Source organism: Bufo gargarizans, chromosome 2 (genome assembly GCF_014858855.1).
Source record: "Bufo gargarizans isolate SCDJY-AF-19 chromosome 2, ASM1485885v1, whole genome shotgun sequence".
NCBI classification, from domain to species: domain Eukaryota; kingdom Metazoa; phylum Chordata; class Amphibia; order Anura; family Bufonidae; genus Bufo; species Bufo gargarizans.
The window spans coordinates 719,716,524-719,735,477 of NC_058081.1; the positions used below are offsets into that span (position 1 = coordinate 719,716,524).

The 18,954-nt window shown below is 43.2% G+C and overlaps 1 protein-coding gene across 1 annotated transcript in view; it reads left to right on the forward strand.

Moving 5' to 3' along the window:
• The window catches only part of LOC122927111 (phospholipase A2 inhibitor and Ly6/PLAUR domain-containing protein-like), a 41,564-nt gene that overhangs the window by 13,825 nt on the left and 8,785 nt on the right, over positions 1-18,954 (forward strand). The window contains exons 4-6 of the mRNA XM_044278692.1: positions 3,968-4,087; positions 7,250-7,399; positions 14,100-14,240. Coding sequence (XP_044134627.1) covers positions 7,348-7,399; positions 14,100-14,240 — 193 coding nt within the window. The 5' untranslated portion in view covers positions 3,968-4,087; positions 7,250-7,347. The remainder of the gene's footprint in view (positions 1-3,967; positions 4,088-7,249; positions 7,400-14,099; positions 14,241-18,954) is intronic.

Below are 18,954 nucleotides of genomic sequence, written 5' to 3' on the forward strand. Positions count from 1 at the left end.
ACGGCATAAAAGAATTAAATGGAAAATAAAAAATAAAAACAAGAACAAATAGTAACTCTAAAAGAAAATTTTAGGAGGGATCCCTTTGAAGAAAATATGACTTACCGTAATGGACGGGTCTTAGAAGTGAAAGATACCTGAAAAAGAGAAGAAAATAAATATGAATTATCTTCACAAATTAAAAATGAATACAAATATAAAATAAAATAAGAAGGGTAATCAGTTAGTCCTAAAAGTTAAAAAATAAAATATAAATACTAGCAAAATTAGATAAACGAAAAATAATAAATTAGGGAACGGTCCCTAAATTCAAAGAAAAATAGGACAAAATAAACAGGAGGTCGGATACCAAAGGAAATAAAATAAGTTACACCAAAAATTGAGGGACATGTACACACACTCTGGGAGAGTATCTTCTGGATCAAGATAGCCTAAGAGGGGATGCTTCATTGGTGAGGATATAATTAGACAGTGTGGGACCCTGAAAAATAAAATATGACAGAATAAAAGATATCCCTAACAATAATAGAAATAAAAGTAGATGGTAAAAATAAGTGGAGAATTATTGCATATATATATAAAAAAGAAAAAAGAAAAAGAGAAAAAGAGAAAAAAAGAAAAAATAGAAATTAATATTCTTTCAAAAGAACAATTTCAATCTTCGGGGGTGTTAAAAAACTAAAAATTAAATATCGGATGTAAATTAGTTAAATTAAAATAACTTAAATAAGAAACTGATCAGCTATAGGAAATTATATAAATCAAATATCACTACTTTGTAGGTATAGGTAGTATATAAGAAGACCAGACTAAAATAAAATAATATAGTAGAAATTATGATGACACGAGCACTAGAAAAAAAAAATTTTATAAAAAAATTTGTTATAATAAATAATAATAAACAACAATAAAAATTTAATATAAAATAAATAACAAAATAAAAAATAAATAAAAATAAAAAATTAAATTAATAAATAAGAATACATTTCCGGGTTTGGTATGAGTGATTATTGGGAGAATATCTAAATAATATATACGGTAAGAGGGATATATGGTATAGTATAGTAGGGAGTTAATAATTCACCTAAATAATATTTGATATATATTAAAGCTGATCAATAGAGCATGTAATATATGATTGATTGGAAGATATTAGATGAGATTGAATAGAATATATATTATTTGAGGGCCCTAAAATGAGCAGTGTCCTCAGGATAGATATATAGGATTATATTCCATATTCCATAATAAATAACCCCCGTTTTTTGAAATAACCACTGATATAAGAGGTAGAATCTGAGTGCTCTCCTAAGTGTGTGTGTACATGCCCATTCATAATGTATGGTACCTGAAACATCCGATAACTCATTCTGTAAATATCCCAAGCTACAGACACATGCGCAGATATAACAGAAAATGACGATTGTAAACAGACGTCATCTCTAAGCGCTGGATGCGGAGGCAGGTGTCATCAGTAAAGGACGTCTAACTGAGACACCCATGCACCGAAACTATTCATCACTGGATGCTCCACCAATCGGAGGCCCGTTCACGTCACAGGTAGAAGAGGAAGTGACGCGGGCAAATGGGAGTGCCCGAGACCACGTCACCAGTGAAGGAGACGTGGTTAACTGATATTGGAAGTGACGACAATTCGTAATAAGCCACGCCAATCACTGAAAGCTGAGTGCTGATTGGCTTTAGCCGCCCGACCCCTATAAACCGAACCCATAAAATCTAGGGACCGCCCCCTCCAATGCAAACCTGCATATCCCCTGAGGACGCCGAAGGCTCGGCGAAACATGTAGGGAAGCGGGAGCATACATTTTAGAATCAGATTGAGCGGAGTGAGCCCTCATAGTAGAGATTTAGCTGCAACTAAATATAAAGTTGCCATAAAGATTTAGGGATTTGGGCAAGCCCTGAGAAGTATATCAGGAGCTATCCCATCCAGTGACATATACCAAGAGGGGTACATAAATATATATAACAGTCTCACCGCTCATTCTGAGGAATTTTAAGTAAATCCAGAGTTCAATTTTTAAATAGTAACAATAAAGATACAAGTTTTATGCACTTAAAATAAAAAATTAGTCAGTGGGTGGTTCAAGCCACGCTTAGGTCGTACGACCCTTGAAAAATTTGGTTACATCCTGTATTATACTCCAGAGCTGCACTCACTATTCTGCTGGTGCAGTCACTGTGCACATACATTACATTACTTATCCTGTACTGATCCTGAGTTACATCCTGCATTATACTCCAGAGCTGCACTCACTATTCTGCTGGTGCAGTCACTCTGTACATACATTACTTATCCTGTACTGATCCTGAGTTACATCCTGTATTATACTCGAGAGCTGCACTCACTCTTCTGCTGGTGCAGTCACTGTGTACATACATTACATTACTTATCCTGTACTGATCCTGAGTTACATCCTGCATTATACTCGAGAGCTGCACTCACTCTTCTGCTGGTGCAGTCACTCTGTACATACATTACTTATCCTGTACTGATCCTGAGTTACATCCTGTATTATACTCCAGAGCTGCACTCACTATTCTGCTGGTGGAGTCACTGTGTACATACATTACTTATCCAGTACTGATCCTGAGTTACATCCTGTATTATACTCCAGAGCTGCACTCACTATTCTGCTGGTGGAGTCACTGTGTACATATTACATTACTTATCATGTACTGTTCCTGAGTTACATCCTGCATTATACTCCAGAGCTGCACTCACTATTCTGCTGGTGCAGTCACTGTGTACATACATTACATTACTTATCCTGTACTGATCCTGAGTTACATCCTGTATTATACTCCAGAGCTGCACTCACTATTCTGCTGGTGCAGTCACTGTGTACATACATTACTTATCCTGTACTGCTCCTGTGTTACATCCTGTATTATACTCCAGAGCTGCACTCACTATTCTGCTGGTGCAGTCACTGTGTACATACATTACTTATCCTGTACTGCTCCTGAGTTACATCCTGTATTATACTCCAGAGCCGCACTCACTATTCTGCTGGTGCAGTCACTGTGTACATACATTACATTACTTATCCTGTACTGATCCTGAGTTACATCCTGTATTATACTCCAGAGCTGCACTCACTATTCTGCTGGTGCAGTCACTGTGTACATACATTACATTACTTATCCTATACTGCTCCTGAGTTACATCCTGTAATATACTCCAGAGCTGCACTCACTATTCTGCTGGTGCAGTCACTGTGTACATATATTACATTACTTATCCTGTACTGATTCTGAGTTACATCCTGTATTATACTCCAGAGCTGCACTCTCTATTCTGCTGGTGCAGTCACTGTGTACATACATTACTTATCCTGTACTGATCCTGAGTTACATCCTGTATTATACTCCAGAGCTGCACTCACTATTCTGCTGGTGCAGTCACTCTGTACATACATTACTTATCCTGTACTGATCCTGAGTTACATCCTGTATTATACTCCAGAGCTGCACTCACTATTCTGCTGGTGTAGTCACTGTGTACATACATTACTTATCCTGTACTGATCCTGAGTTACATCCTGTATTATACTCCAGAGCTGCACTCACTATTCTGCTGGTGCAGTCACTGTGTACATACATTACATTACTTAACCTGTACTGATCCTGAGTTACATCCTGTATTATACTCCAGAGAGTTGGGAAGGAATTTATCTTCTACTATGGGTTAAATTGATAACCATCTTGTATAGTTTTTGTCTTCCTCCGGATCAACATGGGAGGATTATACAGACTGGACTTTTTTCAACTATGTAACAATGGAAGAGACCAGTATCATCTACAATGTTGTATTCTTTGTATCGGGCCCTGGGTCTTTCAGATACAGTATGTCTCCTATGTTCGAAATTCTTCCAAAAGCTCTTATTTCTTGACATCTTGATGAATTTCCGAATATCACATTATTATTTTTATGTTATTGCAGGTTATTGCTTAGAATGTATCACTTGTTGGAACATAAACTCAGATTCGTGTTTGATTCCCCTAGTTGACTCTTGCCCTGACGGCAATGTGTGTGCCTCGCGCTACGAGATATCTGTATACGGTAAGAGGTGGGATTATTTTATATACAGGCGGTAATTTCTACTATATATATAAGTTAAAACCTTACTTGTGTTCATGGGCACAGCTGGGGGGGGGGGGGTTCTTGCAGGGCACGTGGTTTGGGTTTGAGTTTGCAGGTTGGGAGGGGAGACTACATTCATATATAGCTATAAACAGCCCCTGTCTATATGTCTGCTGTATGTTATTCCTTCTCAAAGTACTTATTTTAATACACAAAGAGAACACACTTCCTAACGGAGATGGTGGCAGCCACATGGCAGTCCATGTGCCGCCTGTGAATTACCAGTGCAAATTACTCCTTTTAAATCTTCTCAAATTTTCATGCAAGTTGAAGTTTGGCGCATAATCCACTGAAATGTGTACAGGATTAGAAAAAGATGGCTGCTTTATTCCAAAAATATCAGTGCCACCCCTGCCCATGGGCCAGGTCTGGTATTGCAGCTCAGCTCCAGTGAATTGTAATACACTGTTGTAATACTGTTTTGGGAAGAAAGCAGCCATATTTTTTCTAGCCCTGGACAACCCCTTTAAATATTAGAACCTTTTTTTATATAGTTTACATTATAAGGAGTTTTAGATGGATATGGGCATTAGGGCAATGAAGGGTACTACAGCAAAAAAAAAAGAATCCAAGTGGCATGTGCACCTCAAATAGAATTAATTTGCCAAAGTCACGTCATGACTACAAGTGGTTGGAAAGGGACCCACGACCTTTGAAGTCCAAAGCCCCAAATCACACTATCCACCTATGATGTAACTATTTCTATATGGTTGCCAGTATCAGGAGAATGGAGAAAATATCATCATATGTTGCCTAATGTATAGGAGCCATGTAATACTACGTCTGTGAAGGTTCTCATTTATCCAGGTCATGGTATATATCTGTAAAGAATAAATTAAGGCAACTGGACGTACTGTAGATTTCTTGAAAACGTTTCACTCGTTCTTCCAACAAGCTTTCTCAATTCTGAGTGACTGTACAAAAATTCTGGGAATAAATATGTAACTGAATCCACATCTGTTAATTATACCCAGCATTGGGTCAAAGGTGTTGATCCCATTATCCTAATTGGAGTCAGTAGGTGATAAAGACTTCCCAGAAAAAGGTGTCAAGACAGCATTGTATGTGGCAGACAATATCCTATATCCCATATGTAGCTGGGGTGTCTGAGAAACTCAAAAGGATTTTTAATAAACATCACATTCCTGTTTGCTTTAAACCCAGCAACACACTGAGGCAACAACTGGTTCACCCCAAAGACCCAACGCCTAAACACAAGATGGACAACATTGTGTACGCAGTCCAGTGCAATGAGGACTGCTCAGAACTGTATATCGGCGAAACAAAACAACAACTACATCAGCGTATGGCCCAGCATAGAAGAGCCAAAACCTCTGGTCAAGATTCAGCCGTGTACTTACATCTAAAAGGAACAGGTCACACCTTTGAAGACAGTCAAGTACGTGTTTTGGATAAGGAGGCCGATTGGTACAAACGAGGCGTGAAGGAGGCCATCTACGTAAAAATGGAGAAGCCAAGCTTGAATAGAGGTGGGGGGGGTTAGACATCTATTGTCTGCCACATACAATGCAGTCTTGACACCTTTTTCTGGGAAGTCTTTATCACCTACTGACCCCAGTTAGGATAATGGAATCAACACCTTTGACCCAATGCTGGGTATAATTACCAGATGTGGATTCAGTTACATATTTATTCCCAGAATTTTTGTACAATCGCTCAGAATTGAGAAAGCTCGTTGGAAGAACGAGTGAAAAGTTTTCAAGAAATCTACAGTACGTCCAGTTGCCTTGATTTATTCTTTACAGATACAAGTAATACTACATTATGCCTCTCACAGGTTCTAGCGATCAGTTGATCACAAGAGGTAAAGGCAGTCGGACCAGTGGTGATCAGGTGACTGTAGCAGGGTTCCCATTTACAAACTAATTCATATCAGTGCATCTTCACCAGACCTTGCAACAGGGGATCAGAGATGAAGTGCTATAAAGTGTTGGTAACATGAAGATCACTGGGGGTTTAAGCCGCCAGTTGCCTGCCAGTGTGCATGTAGTGCATCAGTGTATCTTCACTAGACCTCCCACAAGGAGACCGGGGAGGGATCCACCTCTGCAGTACCACAACTGTACAAAAAGTACTAAAAAAGTGTCAAAGTGTGGTTTTGCATCTTGTGTAGAGGACAGTTAGTCCAGACAGGACAACCCTTTTAAATTGATTTTGCCAGAACTGATGTGATATATTTTTTTTAAATCAGACCTCATGTAGTACATGGCAATTGCTTTCTAATAAAGCTAGAACCGATCATTTGCATTATGAAAATTCGCAATCAACACTACTCCTAAAGTCAAAGATACTGCAGCCTTCTCATTGGCCCACAAGCTAGAAGCAGGGAGGGATCACGTGTACTGTTTTTAAAAAAAAATCTCTCATATTCGAAATTACAAATATATATCACTATATTCTAAATATTTGAGAATTCTCGAAGTGACGATATTCCCGATTCTCAATTCGAATATTCGTGATCAACACTATAAATAATGACTTTTATAATATGAAAATTAGCCTCTAGGTGCTAGTGGGGCGTTGCTGTAGCACCTAGAGGCTCCGTCCTCTCACGCCCTTGTAAAGGTGATGGACATCCTCGGTCTCCTTCGTGCCCCGCAAATCCCACGCCCGCGCCATCCATTTTAGTATTAGGAGCAGGCGCAATGAGTGAAGGACGGCAGCAGACGAGCGTCTTTTACTCACTATGCCTGCGCCTAATACTCAAATGGACGGCGCAGGAAGTGTGGGGCACGGAGGAGGATGTCAATCACCTTTACAAGGGCGTGCCAAACGGTGAGAGGACGGAGCCTCTAGGTGCTACAGCAACGCCCTACTAGCACCTAGAGGCTGATTTGCATATTATAAAAGACATTATTTAGCGCGAACGGCGGCAGGCAGGGAGATATAAGTCATACGGTTATCTTCTGCTGACATTAGCACATCGCTATCGTCAGCCAGCTACATGACCATTTTTCTGATGACAGAAACCCTTGAAGGAGAAGTTTTCCATATGCTTCACTTGTAGTGAATTTAGAAAAGCTTGACATGTGTAATTCGTTTCACATACTTTATCTACAGGTGACTTCATCTTCCAGAGGTTTAATAGATTCTGTGCTCAACCCAGTGAATGTAATGCGACTGGGGTATACAACCAATCTCAAAGTAGTTTGGAGAAGATGGCGACTACATGTTGTTCTGAAGATCGATGTACGTCAGCGAAGCCTATAGGTAATTAGTCAAGTCTGGAGCTTTATCAATTTATTCTGCATGGTTCTGAATTATGCTGTGCCTTTGTCTCTGGTGTTTTCCAAGTCTATCTGATCTCAGTAGGTCAGCAGCGAGACCCTCTCGAGAGGTAGCGGTCTGGCCGATAACCCTCAGAGAATTCCACATCCCTGTACAGTAGTGGTTCTCAAATCCGGTCCTCAGGACCCACCAGCCGGTCATTTTTTCAGGATGTCCTTAGTATTGAGCAGGTGATATAATTGGTGTCAATGCATCAGGACTTACCACGGGTATTTATTCTCTGGGATATTCTCAAATCATGACCGGTAGGTGGGTCCTGAGGACGGAGTTGAGAACCACTGCTGTGCAGGGATTAAAGGATGAATACCAGGAAATCACCACAATGCGACCCTTAGGCCCCTTTCACAAGGGCGAGTATTCCGCGCGGATGCGATGCGTGAGTTGAACGCATTGCACCGGACTGAATCCTGCCCCATTCATTTCTATGGGGCTGTGCACACAAACGGTGATATTCACGCATCACTTGTGCGTTGCGTGAAAATCGCAGCATGTTCTATATTGTGCGTTTTCCACGCAACGCAGGCCCCACAAAAGTGAATAGGGGTGCGTGAAAATCGTAAGCATCCGCAAGCAAGTTCGGATGCGGTGCGATTTTCACGCACGGTTGCTAGGAGATGATCGAGATGGGGACCCGATCATTATTATTCTCCCTTATAACATGGTTATAAGGGAAAATAATAGCATTCTGACTACAGAATGCATAGTACAATAGCGCTGAAGGGGTTAAAAAAAATAAAAAATATTTAACTCACATTAATCCACTTGCTCGCGCAGCCGGCATCTCCTTCTGTCTTCAGCTTAGCTTTGTGTAGCAACAAGGACCTGTGGTGACGTCACTGTGGTCATCACATGATCCATCACCATGGTAAAAGATCATGTGATGGATCATGTGATGACCGGAGTGACATCACCACAGGTCCTTTTCCTGCACACAGCACAGAAGACAGAGAGAAGAGATGCCGGCTGCGCGATCAAGTAGATTAAGGTGAGTTTAATTATTTTTATTATTTTTTTAACCCCTCCAGCGCTATTTTACTATGCATTCTGTATTCAGAATGCTATTATTTTTCCCTTATAACCATGTTATAAGGGAAAATAATACAATCTACAGAACATCGATCCCAGAAGTTCGGGTTTGGGTACCAAACATGCCGATTTTTCTCACGCGCGTGTAAAACGCATTACAATGTTTTGCACTTGCGCGGAAAAATCGTGTGTGTTCCCGCAACGCTCCCGCACCTTTTCCCGCAACGCCCGTCTGAAAGAGGCCTTATTGTTTGGCCCAACATCAAACTGGTTAATTGAGACAGTAGTTCCTTAACCATTGCCCCTAAACATGTCCATAACAACTGTACTTTTAACCCCTTGGTGATCACCCATTCAAGCCCTCACACAACTCCATAGAAAGAAAAATAAAAAAGTTATCGGCCTTCAGATGCGGCAATGCAAAAAACAGGTTTTATTGCAAAAAAGTTGTAAAACGGAAAATAAAACTATATGTATTTGGTATCACTGTGATCGTAGTGACCCATAGAATTAAGATATTATGTTATTTATATAAAAAAATTAACGCCATAAAATTTATAACATAAAAATGCAGTGGTAGTATTGCTGTTTTCCCCATCTCCCTCCCAGAAAGAGTTAATAAAAGTTAATCAGAAAGTTATGTGTACCCCAAACTGGCGCCATTAAAAACTACACCTTTTTCCGCAAAAAAACAAGCCCTCATAAAGCTATATAGAAATAAAAAAGTTATAGCTCTTGGAACGCGACGATGAAAAAAGGAAGAAAAACGTTTGGTCAGTAAGGCCCAAAACAGGCTGGTCACTAAGGGGTTAAAGGATACATCCATCTTCGTTACAGTTTCAATACGCAGTACTGAGAAAGGAGCAGACACCTGACAGGCCACAGGCACCCTGGGAATTAACAGTGAAAGCTCCTCCTTTTAAGGGTACATTCACACGGCCGTGTGCAATCCTCTTCCGTTTTGCGGTCCGCAAATAACAAAATCGTGTGTCTGCAATTTGTTTCCGTTGTGTTTCTGCATCCGTTCCGTGTGTCCGCATTTTGCAATAGCAATATCAGAATATTTAGCACCAAGGTCAGGGAGCAAAATGCGGAACGGAAGCGGATAAAATTATATGGACGTGTGAATGTACCCGAAAATCTTATATTTAGAGGATTAAAGGGTTGAGTAGGGGGGGTTATATTTTTATTATATAAGGGGCAGAATGAGTTAAATAAAGAAGCAGGAGGCAGAGGCCAGCCGGGACCAGGAGGTAGAGGACAGCCGGGAGCAGGAGGCAGAGGCCAGCCGGAACCAGAAGGTAGAGGCCAGCTGGGACCAGGAGGTAGAGGCCAGCCGGGACCAGGAGGTAGAGGCCAGCCGGGACCAGGAGGTAGAGGCCAGCCGGGACCAGGAGGTAGAGGCCAGCCGGGACCAGGAGTTAGAGGCCAGCCGGGACCAGGAGGTAGAGGCCAGCCGGGACCGAGAGGTAGAGGCAAGCCGGGACCAGGAGTTAGAGGCCAGCCGGGACCAGGAGGTAGAGGCAAGCCGGGACCAGGAGGTAGAGGCCAGCCGGGACCAGGAGGTAGAGGCCAGCCGGGACCAGGAGGTAGAGGCCAGCCGGGAACAGGAGTTAGAGGCCAGCCGGGACCAGGAGGTAGAGGCAAGCCGGGACCAGGAGGTAGAGGCCAGCCGGGACCGGGAGGTAGAGGACAGCCGGGAGCAGGAGGTAGAGGCCAGCTGGGAGCAGGAGGTAGAGGCCAGCTGGGAGCAGGAGGTAGAGGCCAGCCGGGACCAGGAGGTAGAGGCCAGCGGGGACCAGGAGGTAGAGGCCAGCCGGGACCAGGAGGTAGAGGCAAGCCGGGACCAGGAGGTAGAGGCCAGCCGGGACCAGGAGGTAGAGGCCAGCCGGGACCAGGAGGTAGAGGCCAGCCGGGACCAGGAGGTAGAGGCAAGCCGGGACCAGGAGGTAGAGGCCAGCCGGGACCGGGAGGTAGAGGACAGCCGGGAGCAGGAGGTAGAGGCCAGCTGGGAGCAGGAGGTAGAGGCCAGCCGGGACCAGGAGGTAGAGGCCAGCGGGGACCAGGAGGTAGAGGCCAGCCGGGACCAGGAGGTAGAGGCCAGCGGGGACCAGGAGGTAGAGGCCAGCCGGGACCAGGAGGTAGAGAGGACCAGATAAGCGTTACAGTGGCAGCAGAGGACGAATGGTGAGGTGAGCAATGCTTTTTTTTATCCCATTTTAATGTATAATGGTATACATACAATATATTCCCACTGAACTGCCCATTTTTTACCCTCCTGGTTAATTTTTCATCTTTCTGTGGTAATAGTTTTGGATGCTTTTATTTATCCAAGCCATTCAGAATAGCTCTTACTATTAGGGCTCATGCACAGGATGTGTGCCAACCATGCCCGTATTTGCGGCCCACAAACAGCAGGTCTGCAATAAAAGTGCGCTGGCCATTGGCACACTATCACGGCTGCGGGTCCATTCACTTGAATGTGTCCACAATCCGGAAGATACGGAGCAGAAGGCCACTGAAGCACTCCGGCATACAGTCCGTCTCTCTGCACCTCAAAAAACGTGGACCCATTCAAGTGGAATAGGTCTGGCTCCATCAGTGCAGCCCACAGACATGGTGCCTGTACCAGGACACAGGCCGGAAGAGGCATCGCTTCGCTGCCAGCCTGATGAAGGTGAGTATGTGAGTATATATATTTTATATGGTACAATACAGGAGAGGAGCGCTGTGGGGGCACTTGTTATTGGCACATGATTGGGGGGCACTTCTTACTGGCACATTATAGGGGGCACTGCGGGAGTATCTATGGGGGCACTTCTTATTGGCACATTATTGGGTCGCACTATGGGGGCACTTCTTACTGGCACATTATTGGGGGCACTATGGGGGTATCTACTGAGGCCACAAAAAAGGGGTATTTTATATGGGGGCACTATGGGGGAAGGGGGAGAGGAACACCATGGGGGAATCTACTGAGGCCACAAAGAAGGGGTATTTTATATGGGGGGCTCTGTATAGGGGCATTTTATACTGGGACACATTATGGTGGGAACTACAGGGAAGGGGAGAGGAGTACTATGGGGTCATCTACAGGGGCACTAAGAAGGGGGATTTTATACTTGCAAATTATGAGGGACACTGAGGGCATCTACTGGGGCACTATATATGGGGCATTTTATACTGGTACATTATGGGGGCACTAGGAGGAAGGGGAAAGGAGCACTATGGGGGAATTTACTGGGGGCACTATATAGGGGTATTTTATACTGGCACATTATGTGGGCACTATGGGGACATTAGCTCAGCTAGGGGCATTATAAGGGGGCATTTTTTGTACTGTCACATTATAAGGAGAATTATTACTATTGGGGGCATTATGGTGGGCTTTATTACTAATGGGGGTCTATGGGGGGAACATGATTACTAGTATGGGCACTATGGGAGCATTATTACTTCTGGGGAACAGTGGGGACATGCTGGGGGCACTATTACTACCATGTGTGCTCTAGCAGAGAGTTTTTCGATTTCACTGTGAACGGCGTGGGAACCCGACTCCTGGCATTTAACGATAGCAGAGTGCCACACAATTTAGCTTTAATGCTCCAGCAGATAATTATTACTATCGGTGGGACTGTTGGGAGCACTATTACTGTGGGGGCACCTTGGCCCAGTATCAGCTTACCACAATTATTTTTTGGGGACGTTATGTTTACACTATTAGTGTCAGGGGCACTATTTGCTGGGTGCAGTTATATTAGGGCACTGTGTGCCAATAATTATTGAAGGGCACTATCTGTGTGGTACTAGTATTATCAGAGGGTTTATCTGTTTCTGCAGTATAGTATTGGGGAGCACAGCAGGCACAGTATTGGGGGTGGTAGGATGATTTGTCCAGAAGATGGGAGGAGGATGGAAAAGTAGTAAACTAAGATTTTTTTGTCAAACTGCAGAGATGAGAAGTGGCTGAAAAATGGTGGATGGTCTGAAGGTCACATACATCTAGATAAAAGGTTACATCGCTGGATGTAGGAGGTAGGGGGCGCTGTATTACCCTGTATGATCTGTAGCGATGGGGGGTGGATATAGAATTTGGCCCACACTGTAGCAGCCCGGCCCCAGACTTCAGGTCACACTGTGTGTGTTCTGACTTATGGGGGCTCACACCCATCTACTACATTATCTGTACTCAGAGAGTTATCACTGTGTTATCTGTGGTGTTACATAGGACTGCAGGAGACATCTACTACATTATCTGTACTCAGAGAGTTATCACTGTGTTATCTGTGGTGTTACATAGGACTGCAGGAGACATCTACTACATTATCTGTACTCAGAGAGTTATCACTGTGTTATCTGTGGTGTTACATAGGACTGCAGGAGACATCTACTGCATTATCTGTACTCAGAGAGTTATCACTGTGTTATCTGAGGTGTTACATAGGACTGCAGGAGACATCTACTGCATTATCTGTACTCAGAGAGTTATCACTGTGTTATCTGAGGTGTTACATAGGACTGCAGGTGACAACTACTACATTATCTGTACTCAGAGAGTTATCACTGTGTTATCTGTGGTGTTACATAGGACTGCATGTGACATCTCCTACATTATCTGTACTCAGAGAGTTATCACTGTGTTATCTGTGGTGTTACATAGGACTGCAGGTGACATCTCCTACATTATCTGTACTCAGAGAGTTATCACTGTGTTATCTGTGGTGTTACATAGGACTGCAGGTGACATCTACTGCATTATCTGTAAAAAAAAGGGACGTGGTCACAGGTTGGGGGGGCGCAATACTTGGCTTGCCACTGATGCTGGCAACCCACGCTATGCCACTGGATTATATATATATATTATTTTCGCCCCTAGTAATGGTCTTGTGTAGGGGCTAGTTTTTTTGTGGAATGAATTGACGTTTTCATTTCTATAATTTTAGAGTAATTAGAACATTATGCTGTTTGGGAGGTGAGGTGACTAAAAGTGGTTGTTCTCGCAGTTATTTTTTTTCTTACAGCATTCACCCGACGGGATGGATCATGTGATAGTTTTATACTATCGGTTGTCATGGACACGGCAATACCTGATATGCTTGTTTATTTTATTATTTTATAAAAGTATGACATGTCTTATTCTGGCAGCCTCTCGGCATGTACTGCCGTGCTGCCGCCCGAACTCCTCCCCGCCCCCATTATAGTCAATAGGGCTGGGGCGGTAGTCCGGCGGCACGGATCCGACAGGATGTTCTCCTGCCGGAGTCCCTTGCAGCTAGTGTGAAACTAACCTAAGGCTACATACACACGACAGTGAAAAACAGACACGTCATGTACATTTTTTTAACGGCCATCGCACGTTTATTTTAAGACCAATAGTAGTCTCTGTCAGTGAAAAACGGATGTAAAAAAATTAAACATGTTCCATCTTGCCCGTTTTTCAATGACCGACAGCCTCGATACAATTGCATAGGTCCATTCTCAGAAAGGCATCAGTCCTCACAGTTATTTCTCTTGCTCCATCTCTTTCTCTCCTGATTTTCTAGTCAATTATAGTTCATAGATTTAATGGTTTTCTACTCTTTTTGTTTTGTTGAAGTGCCAGATGCAAGTTCACAGCCCAATGGCCTTAAATGTCCCAAGTGCGCCCTGTTAAGTGAGTCATGTGGAACCTTGGAATCCATGAATTGCATGGGAGATCAAACGATGTGTCTTCTGGTAACTACGAAAAAAACTACAGGTAAAAACAAATACAATAATAAAACCTATATACATGCATCACATGCAATGCAATTAATGGACTGCCCTCTATCAAATCCATATGTCTTCATAAGCACATGGGCCAGGATTGCCTGCAGAACACAGCGCCTTTTAGGCCTCTTTCACACGGGCGCTGCGGGAAAATTTCGGGTGCGTTGCTGGAAAATGCACAATTTTTTTCCGTGCAACTGCAAAGCATTTTAATGCGTTTTGCGCGCGCGTGAGAAAAATCGGCATGTTTGGTACCCAGACCCGAACCCGGACTCCTTTACAGAAGTTCGGGTTTGGGATCGGTGTTGTGTAGATTTTATTATTTTCCCTTATAACATGGTATAAAGAAAAATAATAGCATTCTTAATAAAAATTAAATAAAAATTTAACTCACCTCATCTACTTGTTCGTGCAGTCCGGCTCGTCTTCTTTCTTCTTCTTTGAGGACATGGGAGGAAAAGGACCTTTGGTGACATCACTGTGCTCATCACATGTCCATCACCATGGCGATTGACCATGTGATGAGCGCAGTGACGTCACCAAAGGTCCTTTTCCTCCCAGGTCCTCAAAGAAGAAAGAAGACGAGCCGGACTGCACGAACAAGTGGATGAGGTGAGTTTAACCCCTTAAGGACTATTTCACCTTAAGGACTAAGGTCTGAAGTCACTGTGCGAGGCTTACATAATAGAAACCGCCCAAAAATGACCCCATTCTATAAACTACACCCCTCAAGGTATTCAAAACTGATTTTACAAACTTCGTTAACCCTTTAGGTGTTGCACAAGAGTTATTGGCAAATGGGGATGAAATTTGAGAATTTAATTTTTTTGCCTAATTTTCCATTTTAACCCATTTTTCCCACTAACAAAGCAAGGGGTAACAGCCAAACAAGACTGTATCTTTATTGCCCTGACTCTGCTGTTTACAGAAACACCCCATATGTGGCCGTAAACTACTGTACGGCCACACAGCGGGGCGTAGAGTGAGAGGTGCGCCGTATGGTTTTTGGAAGTCAGATTTTGCTGGCCTATTTTTTTGACACCATGTCCCATTTGAAGCCCCCTGATGCACCCCTAGAGTAGAAACTCCCTAAAAGTGACCCCATCTAAGAAACTACACCCCTCAAGGTATTCAAAACTGATTTTTACTAACTTTGTTAACCCTATAGGTGTTGCATAAGATTTAATGGAAAATAGAGATACAATTTCAAAATTTCACTTTTTTGGCAGATTTTCCATTTAAATATTTTTTTTCCAGTTACAAAGCAAGGGTTAACAGCCAAACAAAACTCATTATTTATGGCCCTGATTCTGTAGTTTACAGAAACACCCCATATATGGTCGTAAACTGCTGTACGGGCACACGGCAGGGCGCAGAAGGAAAGGAATGCCATACTGTTTTTGGAAGGCAGATTTTGCTGGACTGTTTTTTTTGACACCATGTCCCATTTGAAGCCCCCCTGTTGCACCCCTAGAGTAGAAACTCCAAAAAAGTGACCCCATTTTTGAAAGTACGGAATAGGGTGGCAGCTTTGTTGGTACTAGTTTAGGGTACATATGATTTTTGGTTGCTCTATATTACACTTTTTGTGCGGCAAGGTAACAAGAAATAGCTTTTTTGGCACGTTTTTTTTTGTTATTTACAACATTCATCTGACAGGTTAGATCATGTGGTAATTTTATAGAGCAGGTTGTCACGGACGCGGCGATACCTAATATGTATACAATTTGTTTTATTTATGTAAGTTTTATACAATAACTTTGGGCGATTATCTTGAGTAGGGTCTCATTTTTTGCGGGATGAGATGACGGTTTGATTGGCACTATATTGGGGGTGCATATGACTTTTTGATCGCTTGCTATTACACTTTTTGTGACGTGAGCTGACAAAAAATGGCTTTTTTTACTCCGTTTTTTTTTTTTTTACGATGGTCACCTGAGGGGTTAGGTCATGTGATATTTTTATAGAGCCGGTCGATACGGACGCGGCGATACCTAATATGTATACTTTATTTTTATTTATGTCAGTTTTACACAATGATTTCATTTTTGAAACAAAAAAAATCATGTTTTAGTGTTTCCATAGTCTAAGAGCCATAGTTTTTTCAGTTTTTGGGCGATTATCTTGGGTAGGGTCTCATTTTTTGCGGGATGAGATGACGGTTTGATTGGTACTATTTTGGCGTACATGCGACTTTTTTGATCACTTTTATTACCTTTTTTGGGAAGTAAGGTGGGCAAAATTTCAATTTTCTCATAGTTTTTATTTTTTTTATTTTTATGGTGTTCACCGTGCGGGGAAAGTAATATGACCGTTTTATAGATCAGGTCTTTACGGACGTGGCGATACCTAATATGTGTAGTGTATTTTATTTTTTTTATTTTTATTCAGTGATAAATGTTTTTTTTTTATCTTAACTTTTTTCACTTTTTTAAAAAAAAATTTTTACCCAGACCCACTTGGTTCTTGAAGATCCAGTGGGTCTGATGTCTGTTTAATACATTACTTACACTGAACAGATCTATGCTTTTAGCATAGATCTGTTCAGCACCATGGACAGCAGGCGTCCTGTTGCCATGGGAACCTTCCCCGTCTGCCACAACTTCGCAGACGGGGAAGGGTGAGGACAGGGCTGCGGGGGGCTCTCTCCCTCTCCATCGGGGGGCTGCCAAGGCACAGCAGCCCCCCGATGGAGAGGGAGGGAGCTCCCTGACCGATGACAATTAACCTTTTCCATACAGCGGTCCGTACGGACCGCAGTATGGAAAGGGTTAAACGGCTGACATCTGCGCAGATGTCAGTCGTTTATACCAGGGTGTCAGCAATGTGCTGACACCCTGGTATAACCCACTAGAAGCCAAAAAATTTTGCAGGGTGCAGGGGGGGGGGTGAAAAATCTCTAATTTAGGCACTCAAAAGTTTTAGGCAGCAAAAAGCGCAGCAAACCGCAGGTCCGAATTGACCTGCGGTTTGCTGCGATCGCCGACACAGGGGGGTCACATGACCCCCCCTGTCGCTGTGACAGGATGCCGGCTGAATGATTTCAGCCGGTATCCTGTTCAAATTAACCCCTGGGGCGCCGGAATCTGCATTTAAAGTTAGGACGTACCAGTACGCCCTGAGTCCTTAAGGACTCGGAAAATAGGGCGTACCGGTACGCCCTGCGTCCTTAAGGGGTTAATTTTTTTTTTTTAACCCCTCCATCCCTAATTTACTTGGCATTCTCTATTAAGAATGCTATTATTTTCCCTTATAACCATGTTATAAGGGAAAATAATAAAGATCGGGTCCCCATCCCGATCATCACCTAGCAACCATTCGTGAAAATCGCACCGCATCCGCACTTGCTTGCGGATGCTTGTGATTTTCACGCAGCCCCATTCACTTCTATGGGGCCTGCGTTGCGTGAAAAACGCACAATATAGAACATGCTGCGATTTTCACACAACGCACAAGTGATGCGTGAAAATGACTGCTCATCTGAACAGCCCCATTGAAATGAATGGGTCCGGATTCAGTGCGGGTGTCACGGCGGACGAGCACTCAGACACACAGATAAACCAACAACCAGGCTCTAGGCGAGAAGCAGGGGAAGGGTCACCTCCTAGCTAATCCCTGACCTCTCTTCCTGCACTGCTCAGCCCACATTCAGACCTTGGTGGTAAGAATGATGTGTCCCCGTGCCTGGGCTAAAACACCCTAGATTCCCTGAGATGGTGAAAAGGGGAAACAGGAGCAGCCTGCTCGCATAGAACCTGGATGGGAGAGATGACACAAACACAACCTAGACAGAAAACAACAAAAACTGAAACCACACTTATCTTTTCTAAGCTGGAACAGACAACCTTCCTACCTTGCTTCCAAGGCCAGACTGATTTCTATAACCCGCTCAGAGCACTGGGATGGAGTGCTATTTAAACAGAATTCTCACCCGTGTGAAAGGGGCCTAAAGGGGTTGTCCACTTGGTAAAAAATTAAATAAAAGGTATCGACTTAGGCTACTTTCACACTTGCGTTCGGGGGGTCCGCTTGTGAGCTCCATTTGAAGGGGATCACAAGCGGCCCCGAACGCATCCGTACTGCCCTAATGCATTCTGAGTGGACGCGGATCCGCTCAGAATGCATCAGTCTGGCAGCGTTCAGAGTCCGCTCCGCTCAGCAAGCGGACACCTGAACGCTACTTGCAGCGTTCGGGTGTCCGCCTGGCCGTGCGGAGGCAAGCGGATCCGTCCAGACTTACAATGTAAGTCAATGGGGACGGATCCGTTTGAAGTTGACACAATATGGCTCAATTTTCAAACGGATCCGCCCCCCATTGACTTTCAATGTAAAGTCTGGACGGATCCGTTCAGGCTACTTTCACACTTAGAATTTTTTTTAAACTATAATGCAGACGGATCCGTTCTGAACGGATCCAAACGTCTGCATTATAGGAGTGGATTCGTCTGTGCAGACATCAGACGGACCCGCTCTGAACGCAAGTGTGAAAGTAGCCTTAAATACAAAATAAAATAAGTTATGCTCTCCTCACAGATACCCTGTCAGAATGTTTATACTACTCTGAAAAAAAGTTTACTTTATTTATGAAAAACAAGCTACAATCTGTAAGAGTACTTTCACACTAGTGTCAAAGTGTGTTCTGTCCTCAGGCCTTAATACCGGAAAAAAAATGAGTTTTATCCTAATGTATTCTGAATTGAAAG